The sequence below is a fragment of the Ranitomeya imitator genome, chromosome 1 (assembly GCF_032444005.1).
Source record: "Ranitomeya imitator isolate aRanImi1 chromosome 1, aRanImi1.pri, whole genome shotgun sequence".
Taxonomy (NCBI): Eukaryota; Metazoa; Chordata; class Amphibia; order Anura; family Dendrobatidae; genus Ranitomeya; species Ranitomeya imitator.
Genome location: NC_091282.1, coordinates 1039616093 through 1039641350, shown reverse-complemented (window position 1 = coordinate 1039641350; position 25258 = coordinate 1039616093). Strand labels below are relative to the sequence as shown.

The 25258-nt window shown below is 40.9% G+C and overlaps 1 protein-coding gene across 1 annotated transcript in view; it reads right to left on the bottom strand.

The window, feature by feature from the left end:
- The window catches only part of FHIP1A (FHF complex subunit HOOK interacting protein 1A), a 484437-nt gene that overhangs the window by 154827 nt on the left and 304352 nt on the right, over nucleotides 1-25258 (bottom strand). Inside the window, exons 5-6 of the mRNA XM_069744063.1 lie at nucleotides 21497-21655; nucleotides 16091-16177 (exon numbers count right to left, since the gene is read on the bottom strand). Of these exons, the coding sequence (XP_069600164.1) occupies nucleotides 16091-16177; nucleotides 21497-21655 (246 nt within the window). The remainder of the gene's footprint in view (nucleotides 1-16090; nucleotides 16178-21496; nucleotides 21656-25258) is intronic.

Below are 25258 nucleotides of genomic sequence, written 5' to 3'. Positions count from 1 at the left end.
CCTAATTCTAGGAATTGAGGACCTGCGAATGACGTCACGGCTTCTGATTGGTCGCGTGGCGGTCACATGGGCGGCACGCGACCAATCAGAAGCCGGGACGTCATTCGCAGGTCCTAAAGGCGCGCATTTTAAACAAAGAAGCCTCCCGGTTAGCAGCGTGATGTCCAGGGGCCGCCGGAGAGGTGAGCATATCAATATTTTTTATTTTAATTCTTTATTTTACACATTTCTATTGATCCGATACCGATACCCGATATCACAAAAATATCGGATCTCGGTATCGGAATTCCGATACCGCAAGTATCGGCCGATACCCGATACTTGCGGTATCGGAATGCTCAACACTAGTCATGAGGAATATGTTTGCAGATAATTATAAACTGAATGATGAGCTTTGGGGGGCTTGTAGTGACTCGGGCGTCTGGTGGATTATTCACACAGTAAAATTAATCCCGCAACAGAAAAAACACTTTTTTTTCCCTTAATTTGCTGCAGTTTTACATTTTTGTAATTGGCCACACACTTTTTTAACAAACAAAATCAGCAAAAATGATTTTTTTTCACCTGGAAAAAAAAAACAACACTAGCTACTGCATTGTATTTCTGATCATGCATTAAAGGTGTTGTTGGCTGAAATATTGATGGCTAACCTGAATAATACATCAATATAAGATTGATGCCTTCCAGCTGAAACCCTTTCCTGCTGCAGCTGGAACTAAGGCTACTTTCACACATCAGGTCTTCACTGTCAGGCTCAATCCAGCTAAATTTAAAAAAAAACGGATCCTGCGAATGTTGCCGCCGGATCCAGTTTTTTTCCCATAGACTTGTATTAGGGCCGGATTGTGCCGGATGACATTGCGTTTCATCCAGTTTTTTGCAAATCTGCCGTTTCTGGGAAAAATGTCCATAGCAAAGTTTTTTGTCTCCTACGAAAAAGCTGGAAGCGCCGGATCCAACGCCTCCAGCTGTTTGCTAGAATGGAAGCCTATGGGAGCCAGAACATGCCGGATCCGGAAAATGCTGGATTCCGTCGCATCAGTTTTTCACAATCTGCCCCGGATCCGTTTTTTCCAACATTTGCTGGATTGTACCTGATGCAAAAAACCTGATGTGTGAAAGTAGCCTAAGCTATCCATGAAACGGAAGTCAGCAGCGCTGAACATTACTTGTTGGCAGCTGCCGAGTACTGCACTTCATCTTCCATTCAAGTGCAGGAATGAAGTATTTATGACCTATCCATAGGCATGGGAGATACAACCAAGTAATACAGTAAGCATTGTAATAAGATTGGAGTCTGTCATATTGTCTCAATTTAAGGTATCTTACCTGAGGGCCAGCGGTGGTAGAGCAGGCTCACAGGAGGCATGGTCCCTTCCTCAGGAGACCGGCTGAGGCAGAAGTGGAGCAATGCTGCAGTCCCGGGGTGAGGTGCTGCGGGTCTGGGGTCGGTGGTAAGGCAGAGCATGGAGTAGGGTCCCTTCCTCAGGATGCCGGTGGCAGAAATGTGCTGACACCACGGCCCGGTGCCTCAGCATCGCCACACCTCTGCCGCCACTGGTTCTGCTGCTACACCACTGGCGCAACCCCCTGGTAAGCCTGCACTCGAACTACATGACGCACACCCCATTTTCCTCAAAAATGGGGAAAAGTGCATCTTATAGTCCGAAAAATACAGTAATTAAAATATCAATGCTGGTAGAGCAGGTGATGCAGATTGAGACACTGTTGTGTATACTAGTGCGAGTTGTATGGAAGGTCAATCTAAATAATTGTACTCCAGGGTACCCACTAGTGATGAGCGAGTGTGATCGAATATAGCGTTAACCAAACATGCTCGGGTGTTTTCCGAGTATCTTGGACTTGTTCAAGTAATATATTCGATGCCCCGAGGCTGCATGATTTGTGGCTGTTTGACTGCTGCAACACATGTGGTGATTTCATAACAAACAGGCAATCCCCACATGTGTTGTGGCTGTATAACAGCTGCGAATCATGCAGCTGTGGGGACTCGAACATATTAGTCGAGCACACTGGGGATACTCGGATAACACCCCCAATGCCTCACTCAAACATCCGATTTTTATTGACATATTCCATCCATGTTCTTTGCAGATAAAACATGTATCCATTACAGTGGATAATCATTTTCATATATTTTTTTCTGCAGCTTGATTGTCTGCATGTCCATGTTTGTAGCGGACTGCTCAACTAGAGTATATAAACTGCATTTATCCAGTAGGGACGGCTGCAGGTAGGTAATCTAGTGGCAGTTTCACCCAGCACAAGGATAAATTGCAATGGACTCGATTATAATGGCAGTGAAAATTCAATAGATGAAATAAACCATCTGATAAATGTGGGAATTTATGGAATTATATAAAGACTTCTGCATTATCGGAGACACTTTGTGTGCATCTGTGCTTGAAATTACATTTGCTGGTCATATAGCCATGTTATACATAATCTAATCTTATCATTCTAGGTATGTTCATTTTCTCTTTAAATGTTGGGTATTTCTCGTTGCAGTAGACTGAAGGCTGAGGATGCACAAATATGTGATCAGCAGGGCTTGGAAGGGCATGGCACATATACCTGTCCCTCGCTCCACTGCTCAGTGATTTATAGAACCTCAGCATGGTACAAGACAACAAGACGTGCTGTGTTTTCTCAGCAGCTGACATTCTCCTAGCAGTGCTGCTGTGGCTAAAGTAAGTCCTTCAGCACAAAGGGAAGATAGAATATTTTTTTAGTCTTCAAAGAAAAGTTAAAGTTAAAAATCTTACCTAGAGTTTTGCATTCAAACCTAGAAGCATAGCATACAAGAGCAGATCCTTAAAGGCGATGTCCACAACTTTAATATTGATGGCTAATCCTCGGAATAGGTCATCAATACCAGATCGGTTGGGTGAATATGCATGGATTTCTGCAGTAAACCACTTCAGCCACTATGCAGTTTACTGAGTTTCGCTACTATGCTCCGAAACTAAGCACATCTGGCTACCGCTGGCACCAGAAACAGCTGATTGGCTGGGGTGCTGGGTGCTGCACCCCACTGATCTAGTATTGATGATGTATCCTAAGGATAGGCCATCAATATTAAACCTACCAGTAGGGTTGAGCGACCTTGACTTTTTTAGGGTCGAGCCGGGTTTCGCGAAACCCGACTATCTCAAAAGTCGAGTCGAGTGAAATCGGCCGATTATGGCGAAAAGTCGAGGATCGACCGAAACACAAAACCCAATGCAAAGGTCTCTCTCTCTCTCTCCCCTCCGTCCGTCCCTGAACTGAAAAGCTGGCGTTACACAGTGCAAATCGCTACAGCGCACAAGCGACAACATGGCGATAGGCGTCCACGCCCCTAAGACCTATGTCATCACTCTGCCCACGCCCCTTCATTGGCTGAAAAAAATGGCGCCAAGCGCGTCATACGAAACGCGACTTTGGCGCGAAAGTCGCGTACTGCATGGCCGACCCCACACAGGGATCGGGTCGGGTTTCATGAAACCCGACTTTGCCAAAAGTCGGCGACTTTTGAAAATGAACGATCCGTTTCGCTCAACCCTACCTACCAGACATCCCCTTTAAGGTAATACCTTCCGTTCAGATGAATGAGGGAGAATGTAATAAATACAACCTAGTAGTAATAGTAACTCCTTATTAACGAACATGGAGAATTACTATTTTTGTTGCTTATATAACACCAACATATTCCCCAATGTATATATTATCACTGTCCCCAGTGAGGCTTACTTCTCTAATTCAGTAAGCCATTGGAGTGTGGGAGGAATCCAGGGTAACCAAAGGACATCCATGTTGATTTGTCTAAGGACCCGAGCTCTGCAGAGCAACAGTGCTAACCACTAAGCCACCATGCTAATCACATGACTGGACTGTCATGATGCTACCCAGTATATTCCCTAATTTTAAAAATCACAGTAACATACACTTGCTCTTTATATTGCATTAGTTATCAATTCAATGAATTGCTGTGCCTGTTTAAAGGCAAAGAAAGTATAATTAAATGTTTTTATTTTGATTTTTGTTGAATAAAGGACTTTACTCTCGCTTTGTCTATCAAATTTGACTATGGGGTTAGTAATAGAGGTGCCTGATAGCTGAATCTCCATTACTAACCCTTGGGCCAGTATCCACAGTCCTTTCCCAGTCTGAGAATACCAGCCCCTAGCTGTCCACTTTAGCTTGGCTGGTTATCAAAAATGGAGGGGGAAACCAAACCCCTTTTTTTAAATTATTTAGTTAAATAATTTAAAAAACAGCATGTGGACCCCTCTATTTTTGATAACCAGCCAAGATAAAGCTGACAGCTGGGGGCTGCAGCCCGCAGCTCTGTTTTGCCTGTGTTGGTTATCAAAAATAGATGATACCCCACGTTTTGTTTTTTAGACAGTGTGCGTCAGCCAGTTACAGCCATGGCAATACTTGGAAGGACTGTGATTGAGCCGGAAGTGCCCACACAGTAAAGCTTGTTGATTGGCTGCGTGGCAGCTTTTCAACAAGCTTTGTTCAGTCTTCTGAACCTGAACAGTAATGCGCACTTCTAGAGGAACTTTACAGTTCAATTTTGCCCATCTCGAATTGTGGTATATAATGGTGGGCCAACCCCTTTAATGTAAAAGGTCAAGATAGGTGTTTATTAGATCAAGGACTTTAACGAAAAAAGTTGTATTGTAATATGAATATGAAAAATGTATGTGTTCTACTGTATATTACAATAATCTAGTTTCATGCAGAAAACAGTCAAATTCCATGAGAAGGAATGAGTCTTTATTGTCAATGAAAGTTTCATGAAGTTTTAATACCATTTTCTTTATTATACCAACATAATTCCTGCCTAACAAGCAAAATATTTACTGTGTTCAAGCAACATATACTGCCCCCAGAATGAGGCTAGTAAAGGACTAATGACACCACAGAGGTGTATTGCAGGAGGGTTAGCTTCACATTTATCAGAGCAGCAGCTCAATAACCCACCAGCCTGCTCACCTCTGGGACTAGTAAACTGACTGGCATGGCAATTAATGCCCAGTGACCAACAAAATCTAATGGTGAGCAGAGAGATATAACACTCTGTACACTACACCACTGAACTGACCAGCTCAGTAATGAGAAATTAATTATTAAATCATTCTGAAGGGTTCACAATTAAATGTGCTTCCATTGTTCTTGCAGTTACTTTGTAGTATCGCTAAGTTAGAATTAAAGATTTATTCTGTGGATCTTTTTTCCTTTCTTTTTCAGATTTGTTATTTCCCAGTTTAGTCCACTTTCTCAAAGAAATAAACCATTATGCGCACCAAAGGAACCAAAACATACAGCGGATGATGCTAAGTACCTTTATGTTTTTAATGTTTACAGCAATATTGGAGCTCATGTATTCATTAGTCGCAGCGTTCAGACACATTGTCTATGTATATCTTTTTATATTGGCCACATAGTGTATTTGTGCATCTGTTCGTTAATTTAATACTAAAGGTGTGTGGGTCCTATTTTTTCTTTTTTTTGTTTAGCACATATCAGTGGATGTGGCCCCCTCCAGGGCTCAGCACCCTCATCCCACCCATCATTACCACATATGCCTTTAATTGCAAGCTATGCCAGGATTCCTTTTCACTCCCCATTCACATGAGGCTGTTTAGGGACATAGAGAGGTAAGACATTTAGTGTTTAGGGGTCATCCATATTAAAAGGTCACCATGACGTGGTTGGATGGTTTTTGCGCTCTTTGATCAAAAATGCTACCTAAGAACCTTCATGCTTTTAATGTTTACAGCAATATTGGAGGTCATTCATCAGTTGCAGTGTGCTCATGCCTCGTGTATGTAGAAGCTATGAATTGGCACCTACTGTGTATAAGGTCAGAAATGAAACCTTCACAATAATAAATATATTTAACCATTGTTTAATGCCTGAATATATATATATATATATATATATATATATATATATATATCTATACATGCAGTGCACTTTAGCTTATTTGACAGAGCGTGCACTGCCTGAATTGAATCCCAGGCCCTGAATATCCATACTGACATTGCAGGAGCCAAACAGTCATGCACACACATAACTCATAGCAGGATCATATTGGGTATGGACAGTTTAATGCTTTAGGGTATTCATGTTATTTTTCTCCTCTTCTTTTGCTCTACTTTATTTTTTTGAATGCTTGTTTGCAAAGGAAATGTAGGCTACTTGTTTGAGGATTTATTTCTTCTTCTACCCTTTTATGTGCAGACTATTATGTCCTTGAGCCCACTCCAATAATTGCACTATGGGGATTTTTCTGTATTGTCTTGATGTTTCGTGTTTCCCCTTTTTTATATATGTCTTTTAACAATTATTTAATAAAAATTTATATTTTTACCATATTGGTTTTGGATGTTTAGAGTTGGCTGCTCTCCACAGGCAGAGCTTTATTCCCAGGGCACTTAGGTTATAAATGATGATGATGCTGAAGGTGGATATGGTGCAGGGTGGATGACGCAGTAAATAAATGTGAGGACACAGCATGGTGCAGTTTCCAATGCTTTACTCACAGCTCTTAGTTGCCCCAGCCGGGGTGCTGTGTCCTCCAGGTTTGTGGTCCAGCCAGCTGTCAAGCAATTTGCGTACACTTTCCAAAACCCTGTTTCATATGTCCTTTCCTGGCCATCTCTCTGCGCTGGCTTTGTCTCTCCTGCCCTGCACCTGCCACACAGTGTCCCAAGACAGCAGCCGCTGATCTTTTCGGGCACTGTGTGCTGAATGCCCCTGGATCCTATATGGCTGCCTTTTCAGCGTATGTGTGCAGATTTGGCTGTGGCACATACAGATACCACAGCCTCTGGTTAGCTAACCGAGTCCTTAGTTTCTCCACTATGGGGTCGGTCCCCTGATTTTGAGCTGCTCCCTCCACTGACCATGCCAGTGGGTATGGGCCCCACAGATGGATCTCTCACTATCCGTGCCCCTAGGACCTCTTCCTTCTGAGAGCTTCTTTCCTTAGCTTCACTTTCCTTTAGCTGTCTCTCTCTGGGAGTGCCTTTCTGTCTGACAGAAGCTGCAGACCCTCATGTCTGCTCAGCTCCAATCCTCTCATCAACTCAATCTAGTCCCCTCTGAGAGGGAGCTCCTTCTTAGCACATCTTCCTGCTTCTCTGTCCTCTCACAATCTGACTCACTTTCCCTTCTAATTAGCTCATCCCCTACTCTACCTACCCCACCCACTCCTCCAACACCCTTTCCTATCCAGCCTGAGATGAGACCTTCCTCCCTTAAGGTACATCCAGGTGCCCTGACTGAATTGTCTAATGTTGGATGCAGGTGTAGGGTTGTGTGCGGTACCCCCTCCTTACCTGAGAGCGGAATACCACACCTCTGAGTGAGGTGCAGTACTCTGTGGCAACTGGACCCTCAGACAAACAACCCAGCTTAGCCAGCCACTAGACTCTAAAACTTAACATTTAATATGTATACCTCTAAAATTATGTGTGCTTTAAAAACAATTTGGTGCTCATGTTTAACCGTGCACTAGACAAGAAAAATGGCATGATCTCACCCAATTGCTGTCTCTCTTCTTGTTATAGATTCTTGTGCTTGTTGAGAGCACGGCGTGGGACGGAGACCAATAGACCTTTTCCAATGGGGGGAGCAAAAATAGGTAGGGGGGGAGGGTTTGAAGCTATCTTCCCTGTCGTGCCCCGTGTATAAGACTCCCGCCCTGACAAGGGCAGTCCCCAAGTTTGAGCCTACTTAGTGAAGCCCTTTAGTTAGTATAACCACCCTGGATAATGTGTCCTCTTTCTTTTCCCAACGCGTTTCCCTCCCCGTTACGGGGGTTCATCAGGGGAATAAAATGTCCAGGTTAAATGTCCAGGTTAATGGAGGTATTCTGCAGTGGCAGACATAACCTCATTCAGCGGTGTCCTCCATGTGAGGATAAAGATAGCTTCAAACCCTCCCCCCCTACCTATTTTTGCTCCCCCCCATTGGAAAAGGTCTATTGGTCTCCGTCCCACGCCGTGCTCTCAACAAGCACAAGAATCTATAACAAGAAGAGAGACAGCAATTGGGTGAGATCATGCCATTTTTCTTGTCTAGTGCATGGTTAAACATGAGCACCAAATTGTTTTTAAAGCACACATAATTTTAGAGGTATACATATTAAATGTTAAGTTTTAGAGTCTAGTGGCTGGCTATGCTGGGTTGTTAGTTAAAAGTGGTCAGACGTGATCAGGAACGATACGTTCTGATTTTTTTCCTGCTGAATTCATAAACTGGACCCTCAGGGCACCACATGTGCAACAACTGAGTTGCCAGTTACTGTCCTGCTTCTGATCTTGCTTGTATCTGTTTCCCCGAGTCTACATACCCGGACCAGAACCATTAATCTGAACCTGTATCTGATCTTTCCTGTTTCTGCCATACTGGGGCTGAATACCCAGGCCTGAACTCTAAAACTGTGTCTGACCTTGTCTGAATTAGGACCAATCCCTTACCTTGTTTGTATCTAATCAGGATTTTTCTCTAAACTCCTATGTCTGAACCAATACCTATATCTAAAACTTGCAGTGTCTGAACCAAGACCTATCGCTAACCAGCAGTGACTGAATCAGTACCTAGCTCTATTCTGTTGTCCTGTCTGTATTGTGTGAACCTGCTCCTGTCTGTTCTCTGGAAACCTCCGCTTCCGTACTTATCAGCATCTGTGGTTTCCTGCTTGACCACATTTGCAATTCCCTCCTCAATCTTGCATCTGCAGTTCCTTGTTTTTCTAATCTGAACTGGGTCCTATCTGTTCCTGTATTCTATTCATAACTGCCACCCACCCAGTCCTTCCCGAAATTGTTCCTGTCCCTCCAGTCTGAACTGGCTCCTACCTCTGCTTGTATATCAGCCATGCCTGTCAGCACCTGTCTTCCAGTATATCAGCTGTGCCTGCCTGCCCGCCCTTGCCTGTATATCAGCTGTGCCTCCCAGTATATTACCATGTCTGCCTGCCAGTACATCAGCTGTGCCCGCCTGTAAAAATGGCACTGAAATTTGTCTCACAATTTCTGCTGAATGTAGAAATACCCCATAAGTGGCTGTACAGTAAGCTTAGGCATACAACAAGACTAAGAAGGGACAGAGCGCTATTTGCTTTCTGGATCCAAGATTTTCCTAGAATAGTTGTGGACTCCATATACAGGGTGCCTAAATACTATAAGAGCAGAATTAACCTCAAATGACTCCATTTTGGAAATTATACCCCTTTGGCGATCTATCTACTGGTGTAAACACATAGAAAAAAGATCATGCCCATATACTGGGAACACCTCAGGTAATATAAAAGTCAAAAAAGCTTTATTGGTGGGAATACACAGCACAAACTACAGTTAAAAACACTAAAATACAGAGTCCCTCTCCCCCCTTATTTTCCACACAGAAAACAATATGCAAATGATGTGCAAAAAATGCAAACGTGCAAAATATGTGGAAAATACAAAGACTGGCTCCTAAGTGATGTACCATCCAGGATTTTTTTTAATGTCATTCCGTGTGTGGTAAAATTGATAAGGCAGCTTTATTCTTCAGGTAAGTATAATTACAGCTATACCACATTTATATAGTTTTTTTTATGTTTTGGTACTTATACACAATAAAAACTATTTTATAGAAAAAATAATTATTTTGGCATTCCTGTCTTCTGAGAGCTATAACTTTTTATTTTTCCACTGAGAGAGCTGTATGGTGTCTTGTTTTTTTGCAGGACAAGATACCGTTTTCAGTGATACCATTTTTATTTACATTAGTCCTTTTTATTGCTTTTTATTCCACTATGTGTTCGGCAGTATCCTGAAAAAGCATCTGTTTTGCCCCCTTTTTTTTCTTTTTTTTTTTTTTTTTACGGTGCTCACTGAAGGGGTTAATTAGTGTGAGAGGTTTATGTAGCAGGTTGTTCCGGAAGCGGCAATACCAAACGTGTGTTTTTTTTGTTTATTTTTTTTACATAAAAATACAAATTTATCGGTACAGTACATTTTTAATATTTTGTGATGCTTTTTACAAAATATTTTTACAATTTTTTTTCTTTTTTGTTTAATCACTTTATGGGACTTTCACTTTCATGTGTCCGATTGCTGTTATAAACCATTGCAATGCACCAGCTTTGCAATTGTTTAGAACTGTCAGTTTTGCACTGACAAGCCCCTCAGACCATGCTCTGCACATGCTCTAAGTGGTTTGATGTAGTCTGATGACCTGGATGTCACAATGAAGTAGAGTCATTATGACAATGATCAGTGAGCCCCCTCCCTCTCCGTGCCTTCTAAATGCTGTGATTGATATCAATCGCAGTATTTAGGGGATTAAACTGCCGAGAACACTCCTTGCAGTGAGAGATAGTGTCATCTATGATATTAGCTGAACACTCAGCGGCGATCACGCACACACAGGTCCTCAGGAAGTCATTCCCGACCAAGACGTACTGGGTACATTTAAGGTTGGGAAGGGGTTAACCTCATCAGTGATACATGAATCCAGTCATTCCCAGTAATACCATAATACAAAATGTTGAGTAACTTTTCCTTTCTTATTGAAAATTAACATTCTTCTTAACCAGATCTCACATTTTGCACTGACGAGGGGCAGTACCCCGAAACACAGTGTCTTCAAATTGAGATTCTGGTTTTGGCTTTTATTAGTGATGAGTGAATATACTCGTTACTCGAGATTACTTGAGCATGCTCGGGTGACCTCCGAGTATTTTTTAGTGCTCGGAGATTTAGTTTCTCTTGCCGCAGCTGAATGATTTACATCTGTTAGCCAGCATAAGTACATGTGGGGATTCCCTAGCAACCAGGCAACCCCCACATGTACTTATGCTGGCTAATAGATGTAAATCATTCAGTTGCGGCAAGAAAAACTAAATCTCCGAGCACTAAAAAATACTCGGAGGCAGGGCCAGCGTCAGAAACCGGCGCACCAGGGCAAGTGCTGGGGGCCCTGAGCAGGCAGGGGGCCCACTCGCCGTTGGGGACACTGGCGCGCTATTGTGCCAGCCCCCGCGATTGGCCCCCCGCCTGCTCCGAGCCCCAGCACTTGCGATACTTACCTCTACCGGTTCCAGCGCTGCAGCGTCTTCCATCCTCTGAGTGTGACGTTCAGGTCAAAGGGCGCGATGACGTCACCAGTGCGCGCCCTCTGCCTGAGCAGTCGCCTCACAGAGAGCAGGAAGACGCTGAGGAGTCCAGAGCAGAGCAGCGTCAAGCAACGAGAGGTGAGTATTTCATTTTTTTTTTTATTATTTGGAGCAATATATGGGGACCATCAGAAGGGGCCCATATATCGAGCATTATATGGGGCTAATTCTGTATGGAGCATCTTATGGGGCTAATAATATAGGGAGCATCTTATTAAGCCAATTCTATAGGGAGCATTATATGGGGCCAATTTAATATGGAGCATCTTATGGGGCCAATTCCATATGGAGCAGAATATGGGGCCAATTACATATGGAGCAGTATATGGGGCCAATAATATATGAAGCTTCTCATGGGACTAATTATATATGGAACATTTTATATGGCCAATTATATATGGAGCATTATATGGGGCCCATTAAATATGGAGCATCTTATGGGGCCAATTATTTTTGGAGCATTATATGGGACCCATTCTGTAAGGAGCATTATATGGGGCCCACTCTGTATGGAGCATCATATGGGGCCCATTCTGTATGGAGCATCATATGGGGCCCATTCTGTATGGAGCAATATATGGGACTGTATGGGGCCGATCATATACTGTATGGAGCATTATATGAGGCCCATTATATATGGAGCAATAGATGGGGCCCATCATATACTGTATGGAGAATTATATGCGGTTCACTATACTGTATGGAGCATTATGTGGGGTCAATTCCGTATAGAGCAATATATGCGGCTCATTCTGTATGGAGCACTCTGTGGTGCCCATTATACTGTATGGAGCATTATATGAGGCTCATTGTTCTGTATGGAGCATAATATTGGGCTCATTCTGTTTGGAGCAATATATGGGACTCATTATTCTGTATAGAGGACTATGTGGTGCCAATTATACTGTATGGAGCACTATATGGGGCCATTATACTGTATGGGGCTATATATGGGGCTCATTATTCTGTTTGGAGCAATATATGGTGCTCATTATTCTGTATAGAGGACTATACTGTCCGGTTTCTGAGATAATGTAGAATGTACAATAGATATCACTCATGTAATGTAAGAAGTAAGTGAAATCTTTGGCATTGTACTTTACCTATATTTCTCTGCCGTATCGGTGCATTATGAATCGTGGTATGTGTTAAAGGGGCCCACCGGGACTCTTTTGCCCAGGGACCATGAAAACCTGGAGCTGGCCCTGCTTGGAGGATCCCCGAGCATGCCCAAGAAATCTCGAGTAACGAGTATATTCACTCATCACTAGCTTTTATTCTAAGTCATGTAATAAGGCTCGTTAAAGGGTTGACCTTGACTTCTAGGATTGTCACTTCCTATAGGTGGCACTAGAGATCTAGTCCTCTTCCTCTCTGAAGAGACTATTTGCATATTTCACAGAGGAGCATTGCGGCTTCAAGTCTCCTCATCTTGGCATGCTTAAGATGTCACTTTTCGCAAGGAGAAACGTTACTTCTTGGATCCTGGTCAGACGCCTCTCACACAGCCAAACCAGATCTCACACTTTGCACTGATGAGGGGTGCAAAGGAAGGATTGCTGCTTCCTATAGGTGGCACTAGAGTTCTAGTCCTCTTCTTCTCTGAAGAGACTATTTTCTTATGTCATAAAAACTATTTGCACTAAAGGAAACCTGAGAGGTCCCCCATGCCCTCTAAAGTAATAGCATGTGCCCATTCATATAAAAAAGCTGTAAAACTCATTACCATGTGTGACAAAAAACTACTTTTAAATTCCATTTTCAATATGCAAATAAGTTTCTGACTAGTTCATGCGGTGTTTTATCACCATGTTTGCAAGAGCCAGCGTCATTGCTATCTGTCTGCAAATTTCACATGTAAACTTCTTTCTTACACTCCAGAGCACTTCTGAAGTCAGATGTTCACTTCCTGGCTTCAGAGGTGTACTGCACTTATCCAGAAGCAAAGAAGAAGTACAAAGTCAGAAGAACAGAGCTTACACAAATGTCCACAACTGATCTTTGGCTCGTCTGTGGACATCAGGCTTTTTCTTTGTTTCTGGACATGTAGAGTGCGCCTCTGAAGCATGGAAGCAAAAAAGTCACGTGTTTGCGCATGATTTTCAGAGACATGGCGATGATGACGACTGTTATCATCTGGTGGTTTAGGAACAACATGAGACAAGCTCTGAAGGAGGTGGTATCTGTACTGACCGCAGACCCTGAACCTAGCAGCGCAACTAGCCGTGGGGGGTACCTGACGCTCCCTAGACCCCTCGGCACAGCCTAAGATCTAACTTCCCCTAAAGATGGAAACAGGAAACCTATCTTGCCTCAGAGAAAATCCCCAAAGGAAAGATAGCCCCCCACAAATATTGACGGTGAGAGGAGGGGAAAATAACATACGCAGAGATGAAATCAGATTTTAGCAAAGGAGGCCAGTATAGCTTGATAGATAGGACAGGAAAGGATACTGTGCGGTCAGTATAAAAACTACAAAACAATCCACACAGAGTTTACAAAATCTCCACACCTGACTAAAGGTGTGGAGGGTAAATCTGCTTCCCAGATCTTCCAGCTAACAGAAAAAATCCATAATGACAAGCTGGACAAAAATAGAATGCACAGAACAATAAGTCCACAACATGTGGACTGAAATGAGCAAAGCCAGAACTTATCTTTGCAGAACTGGTCAGGAAACCAGGAGAATCCAAGCAGAGATGTGAATCCAGCCAGAGAACATTGACAAGTGGCATAGGCTGAAGACTAGAGCCAGGTTAAATAGCAGAGCCAGGAAAGACGATTAGTGAAAGCAGCTGCTAAAGCTAATCCCAAGGAGCGGCAGTTCCACTCAAAACCACCAGAGGGAGCCCAAGGGCAGAATTCACAAAAGTGCCATTTACAACCACCAGAGGGAGCCCAAGAACGGAATTCACAACAGACGACTCTTGCAAATCATGTTATCACGCCCACAGAGGTGTGATAAACTGGCGAGTGGGATGACTAGTCTGAGGAAACCAACGCCTCATCAATTAGTCTGAAACTTATTTGTATATTGCACACGGAATTAAAAATAGTTTTTTGAACCACATGGTAATGAGTTATACAGATATATATATATACTGTAAATGTACACATGCTGGTGGTTTGGAGGGCATGTCAGGTTCCCTCTAAGCATTAGTGTCATGATGCAGAAGCAAGAGGCCCATTAAAGGTTAACCTTGTGGATTCTCACAATAAGGAATGATAATTTAAGGTTTCGTGGTTATATACTTTGCCTGGAATCTCACTGAAATGACATTTTGGAGCTTAAAGGAATTGGGAGGAAATCTATGTACATATAGATTGCCTTGGCTGCTATCAACCAATCAGCATTGCTAAGAATACAATTCTGATTGGCTAAAAGCAGCTGATTGACAGGGCTTTCCTAAAAATATTCCGCCCAAGTTTTAATTTTCCGGTATAGCACATAATATATTATATGTTCTATAAGATGATTAGTGCAAAATTTAAGTACCACCATTTTAATGCATTTAAGTGACCATCTATCCCTAACAGTAAATGAGACAGTACATTTACAATGTTTAGGCACAGTACCGACTGTCCTTTTTTCTGTTGCCTCTGACAGGCAACCCAATTTCATATTAGGCTTGGATAACAGCAATAGTCTGTAGGCGGGGGAATAGAGATGGGGAGCCAGAGGCTTGAAAAGTATTTGACACTACCAGAGCACTTAAGCCTCATTTTCACATAAAATAAGAATAAGAAGGCTACTTTTCAGACATACTGCATAAGAAAAGGTAAAGTTAGCATTGTCTTTCAGAAAACAACATGACCATATAAACAGTTTGAGGAGCTGGATCGGTTTGACTGATTCCCTTTAAAAATTAAAGTAATTAATTCTGTGTGGTAGGTGATTATTGTGGGGAAGCAGGCTTTTCATGTTAGTTCTGGCTGCATTTATATACATTTCTTTATAAAAAATACAGAATAAAAATGCCCTAAACTGCATTATGCTACCTTATTAACCTCAATCCAAAGGTGCTTAACTGATGAATAGTTTATGAGGTGTATTATCAAGTTATGAAAATGGTAGTATCAGTTAGACAACATAGAAAACGAAAGTCAGTCGCAAACTTTCTAAGTTTTACCTGCATTCATTCTCCAATTGTGTAAACCTTTATCTTACATAGTGTACAGCTTTTGTCAAATTGACCGACCACCAGGGTTTGGCTGAGCATGCGCAGTAAATTCAAGGAGTTAACTCCTGAGAAACTAGGCAGACATCTCCAGATCATTGATTTCTATACAGCATTTAGAAAGCTGTTCACCTCACCCTTCCTGTCAGCTCCTGACCTAGCTTCTGTTAACAGTCCTGCATAATTGCAATCCCCCCCCCCCCCCACGTGTGGGTAGATTCCACAGCAGATTTCTTACTCACAGCGCTTACATTCCTGAGATGTGTGCTTGTTGAGATCCCCTGTTACGTCTATATGTAAATATAGTAATAACCATGTAAACTTCATTAAAATGAAAGACTGTTAATGTGCTATAGTTGCAGGAGAAGATACTGACCAGAACTATCACTCAAGGAGGAAAGCCTGACCCTTAGCAACCTGGAACTAAGGAAACTGAAGAGCAGTGTGCTGCTCTAGCAACAACTTGAGAATACACCTTTGACAGAGGCACAGTATATTAGAAATTTTCATGATTCATTATACGTGACATACAATTAAAAAATATATTCATTGCTCTTTACTGTCCAACGGTTTTATTGGATTGACCATGTTGGAGAGCCCTTATTGTATTGCCTATTCACCTCTAGTTGCTGATCCCATGCTCCTGGGATCACCTGAAGCGTAAAAACTCATCTGAATTCAATAGTAGGATGAAAAGGATATACATTTTTAAGATCTTTAAACTAACCTTGTGCAATGCAGGAGCCAAAACTGGTAACAGGAAGCCATTGTAAATATAGTCCACCAGCTGAGCACGTATAAGGGGATGAGCAACCTAAAAACAGAAATTCTAATATTACTCTCGATTTTTTTTACTAAAACAGATGAATGATTGATAACAAAGGCAAACACATACAGTATACTATTAAAATGTATGGGTATTGCAGTCAGAAATATGTGTAAGGACCAAGATCCCATTTTGCTTTAGGTGACTTTGCTTATTGATCATCTTATCAAATAGAATCAGAAAACAGCATTAATGTAATTCAACATCAACAGAAAAAGTCTTTGTGACTTGGAAACACCTTATACCTATATGGATATATACCTGAACATTAGTGCCATCTTATCATGCAGATTTGTTAAAAAAAACGCGTACTAATACTGATAATATGTACAGCTATTAGGAAAACTTGTAACGATCCTTCTTATACAATGCTGGATACAATGTCTACTTACTGTATTACTGCTTATTATGAACTCGTATCATTTTTTGTGTTAGTCAATTATTTTCTATAAAACAAGAGCACACTCTTCATAGAACACATATCTTGTGCTATGAATAGCAACAATTAATAAGAGATAATCTAGGATGCAATATGGTCTGACATATCTGCAACATTTAGGCTATGTGCACAAGATGCGGATTTGCTGCAGATCCGCAGCAGATTTTTCTGCGCAGAAACCCTGCAGATCTGCACTGTGATGTACAGTACAATGTAAATCAATGGGATAAAAAAATAGCTCTGCAGGTGGTGCGGAAAAATCAGTGCGGAATTGCTGCGGATTTCAAAGAAGTCCATATCACTTCTTTTGTGAGGATCTGCAGCGTTTCTGCACCCCTCCATGTTAAAAATCCGCAGTGGCAAAAACCGCCGAAAATCTGCACAAAATCCGCATTAATTCTGCATAAAAACCGCACAAAATCAGCATAAAAATCGCGGCAAATCCGTGGCTGCGGATTCTGCCAGGAGATGCGAATTTTGTGCAGAAAATACTGCACCTATTTTTTTCTACGTGTGCACATAGCATTATAGTACTTTTTCTAGTATCAAAATTCTATTGATTGGAAGTACTAATCTATTTTGCAATGTTTTCAAAGGTTCAGGCAGACCATAATTAAATGACAAATGAAGATTTAAAGTAACATATGAAATATGTTCAGCCCATAATCACGAGTCAGTACACTTCATTGTGTTCTTTAAGGACACTTTTTATCTGTATGTACCATGTTATACAGACATGGGCAAAATTTATGATGCCTTTCTGATGAAGTAAGAAAAACCAACAGTGGTCACTAAAATAACTTGAAATGGACAAAAGTAATTTTGAAATGAAATTTTCTGAATATCAACTAATGTAAATGAGACATTGCTTTTGAATGGTGGTTCAACTGGAAAAAAAAAAAAAAATACTGAAAATGTCCTGGACAAAAATGATGGTACCCCTAGAAAATAATGTGACCATAAGTACTAGTTAAACTAAGATGTGTTCTGTAATTATCATAGCAGGTGTCTTCAAACTTGTAATCAGTCAAGTCTGCCGATTTGAAGGGATAAAAGGAGTCACCGTGTTGTTTGGTATCATGGTGTGTACAAGGAAAATTGATGACAAATTGAAAAAACGGATAAAATGAATGGTAACCAAAATGCCCAAAACAACTTCCAAAGAGATTAGAGGTGAAATCGTGGTCAAGGCACATCATTGTCAGATCACACAACCCGTTGGCGTCTTGGCCAAACAGGACTTTGGGATGACTGAAGAGGACACCACTTTTGAAAGCAAATCATAAGAAAGCAGAACTGGAATGTGCCAAAATGCATATACTGAGAAACGACAAAACTTCAGGGAGAATGTTATTTGAAGAGATGAGACAAAATTGGAGTATTTTGGCACCACATGTCAGCTGTGTTCACAGATGCAAAAATGCATGCAAGGAAAATAAAATTGTACCTACTATGAAACATGGATTAGGCTTGGTTATGTTTTGGGGCTGCTATGCTGCATCATGCACAGGGTGTCTTAAATCTGTGCAGGGTACAATGAAATCTCAAGACTATCAAGGCATCCTGGAGTGAAATGTGCTGCCCAATGTCAGAAAGGTTGGTCTGAGTCACAGGCCTTAAGTCCTCCAACAGGATAAAAACCCCAAACAGCTAAAAACATGCAAGAATGCCTAAGAGCAAAGCATTGGACTATACTGAAGTGGCCTTCTAAATCATACTGAACATCTGTGGAAGTAGCTGAAACCTGCAGCCTGGAGAAGGCACATTTCACTTTAAACATGATACAACTTGAAGTTTCCTGATGAGAAGTGGGTGAAAATAGGTGCAGAAGTCTCTTGAAAATTATAGAAATTGCACTGATTTTCTCAAAAGGTTATGCAACAAAATAATGTTTTTGCCAGAAGATGATCAAGGTGTTTGAATTGCCCAGCCAGAGCCTAGACCGGAATCCAAGAAAAATTTGAGGTTCGACCTGAAGAAAGCTGTACATATGAGGTGCTTTTGCAATTTGACAGATTTGAAATGCTAATTGAAAGAAGAGTGGGCAAACATTACCAATTGAAAAAAGAAAAGTATAATGCAGCCGCCATCATGCATCATTGAGGGCATGATGTTCTTTTGGTGATGCGCAGTGTTGTTTTGAGCAAAACATATATTTTGGAATTATGGACAATAAATTCAACCTTTGTCTCATCATACCATAACACATTTTCCCACATGCGTTTGGCAGACTTGATGTAAGGTTTGGCAAAACATAGCTGAGCTTAGATGTTTTGAAAGAAAAGCCTATCATCCTACCCCACAGACCAGACATATGAAGAATACAAGGGATTGTTGTCGCTTGCAGTGCACAATCAGTACTTGCAAGAAATTCTTGCAGTTCTTTTACTGTTGTTATAAGCCTCTTGATTGTTTCACAGGCCAATATTCCTTTTGTCTTTTCATCAATTTTTGAGGGACATCCAATTTCTAGATGTCACTGTTGTGCAAAATGTAAGCCACTTCTTTATTACAGTCTTCATAGTGTTCCATGTTATATCTAATGCCTTGGAAGTTTTTTTTAACCCATGCTCCTGACTGATAACAGATCCCTTTGTTGTGTTGTAAGCAATTTACCGAGCATGGCTTTTGTTGTAAAATGCAGCTAAGAAAATGTCAGGAAAATCTGAAATGATTCTTATTGGTATGCTTTTTTTTTACATAACAAAAACCTGACATTTTAACAGGAGTGTGTGTAAACGTTAAACATCCATTGTATGTTCTGTGTATATTTACACTTACAGTTAGGTCCATATATATTTGGACAGAGACAACATATTTCTAATTTTGCTTATAGACATTACCACAATGAATTTTAAACATAACAATTCAGATGCAGTTTTCATTTGAGGGTATCCACATTAAAATTGGATGAAGGGTTTAGGAGTTTCGGCTCCTTAACATGTGCCACCCTGTTTTTAAAGGGACCAAAAATAATTGGACAGATTAAATAATTTGAAATAAAATTTTCATTTTTAGTACTTGGTTGAAAACTGCCTGAAGTCTTGAACTCATGGACATCACCAGACGCTGTGTTTGCTCCTTTTTCATGCTCTCCCAGGCCTTCACTGCAGTGGTTTTCAGTTGCTGTTTGTTTGTGGGCCTTTCTGTCTGAAGTTTAGTCTTTACCAAGTGAAATGCATGCTCAATTGGGTTGAGATCAGGTGACTGACTTGGCCATTCAAGAATATTCCACTTCTTTGCTTTAATAAACTCCTGGGTTGCTTTGGCTTTATGTTTTGGGTCATTGTCCATCTGTAGTATGAAACGACGACCAATCAGTTTTGCTGCATTTGGCTGGATCTGAGCACACAGTATGGCTCTGAATACCTCAGAATTCATTCGGCTGCTTCTGTCCTGTGTCACATAATCAATAAATACTAGTGACCCAGTGTCACTGGGAGCCATGCATGCCCAAGCCATCACACTGCCTCTGCCGTATTTTACAGATGATGTGCTATGCTTTGGATCATGAGCTGTACCACACCTTCGCCATACTTTTCTCTTTCCATCATTCTGGTAGAAGTTGATCTTGGTTTCATCTGTTCAAAGAATGTTCTTCCAGAACTGCGCTGGCTTTTTTAGATTTTTTTTAGCAAAGTCCAGTCTAGCCTTTTTATTCTTGATGCTTATGAGTGGCTTGCACTGTGCAGTGAACCCTCTGTATTTACTTTCATGCAGTCTTCTCTTTATGGTAGATTTGGATAGTGATACGCCGACCTCCTGGAGAGTGTTGTTCACTTGGTTGGCTGTTGTGAAGGGGTTTCTCTTCACCATGGAGATTTTTCTGCAATCATCCACCACTGTTTTCTTCCATGGGCGCCCAGGTCTTTTTGCATTGATGAGTTCACAAGTGCTTTCTTTCTTTCTCAGGATGTACCAAACTGTAGATTTTGCCACTCCTAATATTGTAGCAATCTCTCGGATGGGTTTTTTCTGTTTTCGCAGCTTAAGGATAGCTTGTTTCACCTGCATGGAGAGCTCCTTTGACCGCATGTTTACTTCACAGCAAAACCTTCCAAATGCAAGCACCACACCTCAAATAAACTCCAGGCCTTTTATCTGCCTAATTGAGAATGACATAACGAAGGGATTGCCCACACCTGTCCATGAAATAGCCTTGGAGTCAATTGTCCAATTACTTTTGGTCCCTTTAAAAACAGGGTGGCACATGTTAAGGAGCTGAAACTCCTAAACCCTTCATCCAATTTTAATGTGGATACCTTCAAATGAAAGCTGAAAGTCTGAACTTCAACTGCATCTGAATTGTTTTGTTGAAAATTCATTGTGGTAATGTCTATAACCAAAATTAGAAAAATGTTGTCTCTGTCCAAATATATATGGACCTAACTGTATATGAGTTAGTATAATGTAATATTGATTTCATATTGAATGCTTAGCATTGTTTGTTAAAGTTGTCTATTAAAGTATTGTAAAAGAATAAAGTGGATAAATGATATACCCTGTTAATTTAGTCATAATAAACTCGAAGTAAAGTTTTTGATAATGCAAGTTCAGCCCTGAAGCATTAATATCCCAGCAACCTTCAAATGTTCTTTTGAATCCAAAAGAGACTTGTCTGGCAGTAAAAATAATAGTAATAGCATTTTAAACTAAACATTTCTTATGGAGAAAACACTTCCCGACAATTATCTTATAAAATGATCTGAATTTTAAGGCACTTATAGTTTAATCAATTCAAATACAAGAAAATGTATGCCATGGAAACAATGTAAAAACTTACACAACTCAAGGGCAATGAAGAGTTCCAGTACATTTTTATGTATAATACTCATACAATACTGCTTTTTAATAAATGTATTACCAACCTGTATTACTGCATTGCAGAATTCAAGAGAGTTCATAAACTGAATCAATGAAGGAACCTGGAGCCAGTCTTCTTTAACAAGGCAATGCCATTCTTCTCCTTTATCTTCCAGCTTTGTTGGTAAAGAAGAGTAGAGACCACTCAATCCTGTCGCTAGTACCTGTAGACAAGGAAAAACATCACTAAAAAGACATATTCTTATATAGAAATGGCCAAAAAGACAGTGCCATATTTATCACTAGTGCCTAGGGTGGCAGATTAAAGGAGGCGGCATAAGCTGATGGGAAACTAGGATGTTTTTTCACTCTTTCTGTTAATGTTCATGGTAAAAATAAGGTTTTTCCAGGAAAGGGGACATGTATAATAAATAAAGATAAAATAAAAAATAATCACCAAATGCTGACTGGTGGAGCAGCAACAGTGAGCTTTTTTCTCATTTGTCCACTAATCAGAACCAATACTCTCTCAAGGAGCACTGCAAAAAAGGAGAACTGCTCGCCCCTCTGTGAGCTACGATCGAGTGCAAATCACAGCAAATGTGTCCGTGTATAATCGTGTTCACGGATGATCAAGTAATGCTGGGCATTGTGTTTGCTGGAGAGGGATAAGGGTAAATTAAACTGTCTCAACTACTGCTACATTTTGTTCCAGCCTCCCCATGTTTGGAGCCTCACACTTTATGGGTTCTTTAAGTGTTTTTTTACTAGTTAGTCCTAGCAATTACTTATAAGTAAAATAAAAATAAATAAAGTTCTTTCATGGATTCTTATACAAGAATCAACTAAATCAATTCCAGTGATGAGTTGAAAGCCAGGGTCCCAAATGTAGAGATTGAAGAAAGTGGAAGGAGTATATTCCCTTGCAGCTGCTAGTTAGGCAAGAAGTCCCAAAGAGGTACTGTACAAGAGACTGACAATGAGACAACGTTGTAGTGCAAGATATAAATGGTAAAAAAGCAAAGAAAACACCAATTCATTTTAAGAATGTATATGCCCTCTGCAGATTGTAAAGAGAGCTGTCTGAAGGAAATTACCATATAAGGTATATCTTTTGTATTCAACTATAGTGTTGCCTTTTTTAAAGTCTTTTTTAACCAGTTATGACTATCTGTAACTGTTCATAAACTATATGATGCTGAATCAGATGCCACAGCCGATTGTTGCAGGGCTGAATAACTTATTATAGTTGTACCATTTTACATCACCCAGATATTACCATATTTTGCGGACTATAAGACGCACCGGACCATACGACGCACCCCAAATTTTGGGGAAGAAAATAGGAACTTATTTTTTCATTAAATGGTGGCGCATCTTTAATGGTAGCTTACCGGGGAGCGGCTGTGGTGGAGCAGGGTCCCAGGAGGCAGAATCGCTGTTGCAGAAAGCTGGTGGTGGAGGCAGAAGTGGGGCGATGCTGCGGCCTCGGGCTGAGAGAAGGGGGTGTTCAGCAGTGCGAGGCTGTGACAGGACCCAGGCTTTTACAAAATGGGAGTCTCCACACTTTCTATGCTTTTCACTGAGATGGACTTTGGGAAAATGGCCATCGGAGGTGACACATGGACAGATTGAGATCTCAGGAGAGGAGATCTCGGGAGCCGAAATCTCAATCTGCGCATGTGCCATCTCCGGTGACCTGCTTCCTGCAGAAGCAACTCTGAATGCTGGCACCATGCTCCACCGCAGCGCCCCCCACCCCAGGTAAGCTACATTTGGATTATAAGACATACCCCCATTTTCCGAATATAATCCAAAAAATATGTTATATAGAGCTATCCCACATCAATCAAGGGTAACACAACTTAAGGCTACGTTCATATTTGCGTTGTGCGGTGCAGTGCTGGTGACGCAACGCACAACGCAAATGTAAATGCATGCACAACGCAGCGTTTTGTGACGCATGCATCCACTTTTGCATGGTTTTTGGCGCAGAAAAAAACTGCATCATGCAGCGTCCTCTGCGCCCTGACACATGCGCCACAGTGATGCATGCGTCACAAAACGCAAGTGCAACGGTGTCCATGCGCCCCCCATGTTAAATATAGGGGCGCATGACGCATGCGTCGCCGCGGCTGCACCCGACGCAACGCTGTGAACGTAGCCTTACAACATTATTCAGCACACAATTATCAAGTACTACACAACCTGAATCAAATATATAACATGGGACCATTAATCAATAAATCTTTTAATAACAATAATTTGTACAATCAGACATGTTTAAATAAAATGTTCCTGTGCTGAGATAATCTTATAAATGTGCCCCTGCTGTGTACCGTGTAATGGCCGTGTCTGACCGTACAGGAACATGGTCTGATCATACCACATCTCCTGGCCATGGGAGAACACAATGGAGAGTGTACAGATATTACAGGGGATCGTAGATGATTCTTCTTTGAGGTAAAACATTGCTTAAAAACAGGCAAGAAATGTTTTATCTTGCAAAAAGTATCATCTGTGATCCCCTGCTGACCTGTCTGTATTCTCTTTTGTGTCCTTCCCTGCCCAGGGGCTGTGGTGTGATCAGACCATGTTCCTGCTGGGTCAGACACGGCCATTACACAGTACATAATACGGCACTTTCTCAATACAGGACCATTTTTTAAAACACATCCATGGTCTCCAATGTTCTTTTACTTGTCCTGTACTTATGTAATAATAATCTTTATTTTTATATAGCGCTAACATATTACGCAGCGCTTTACAGTATTACTTATGCACATTTGTGACATGTAATCACTGTAGGACAGGTAAAAGATCAATGGTGAAAAAACGATGGAGGAACTAACAAAAGTGTGCAAGTATTCTTTTCACTATCTTTTAATATATAGTGATTATCAAAAATATCCCTTAAAATTTTGATTATCAGTATATAATAAGAGATTACAATGCATGCATTCTACGTCTGATGCTTGATACATTGCAATACATAGGTATTGCCATGTAATATATCAGCAATCAGGAAATTACATGATGAAATCCCCCAGTGTTAAAAAATTTTTAAAAAAATATTGATTAAAGGGTTAAAAAACACAAAATATTTTCAACAAAACCCCTTTTCCCTTTAACAAATACAGTAAAAACATACGCACAACTGATGAGTGCAACCGTAACTATACAAAAAAGGCTGCTTGGTGTGTGACTTTTTTTTAGAATTCTAAATACAGCCCTTCTCATAGAATGTTGCTGCATATTATGTTATTGATATATCTTTGCATTTATCAGAAATATAAGGATCAACTTGGTTCTTCAAGGCTTTCTTGATCAGGTCAGTGGTATGTGCATTGTGAATGGAATAGTGAGTGACCAATCTGAAATGTCTGGACAGAGCAGAATGTAACACAATACTTATTTCTTACCAAGGATATAACACTTAGTCACAAAGATGTAACCACAGATTTTAAAAAAATAGTTAAAAGGGGGTAAAGTAATTTAAGGTGGTTAGATTAGATTTAACTACAGAATGCTATAGATACTCGACAAACAGGAACAGGAACACATGGGCTACTTGCATACATTAGTTAGGACTGCTCTGATAAGGGTATACCGTGAAGATTGGTAGAGCAGCTTAGTATACATTTTTTGCAAAAAAACGTATCAACCAAATACCCTGTTTTTTACATCTTTTACTAGCACTTGCGGATTACTGCAACATTTTTTCAAACTGAGTGTTTTTGGTTTTACTATTCTCTTTTGTGTCTTCAGGTTTCTTGGTGGTGTGTGAACATGATCATACAGACTTGTTCACTGTGCAAGTAGCCCAT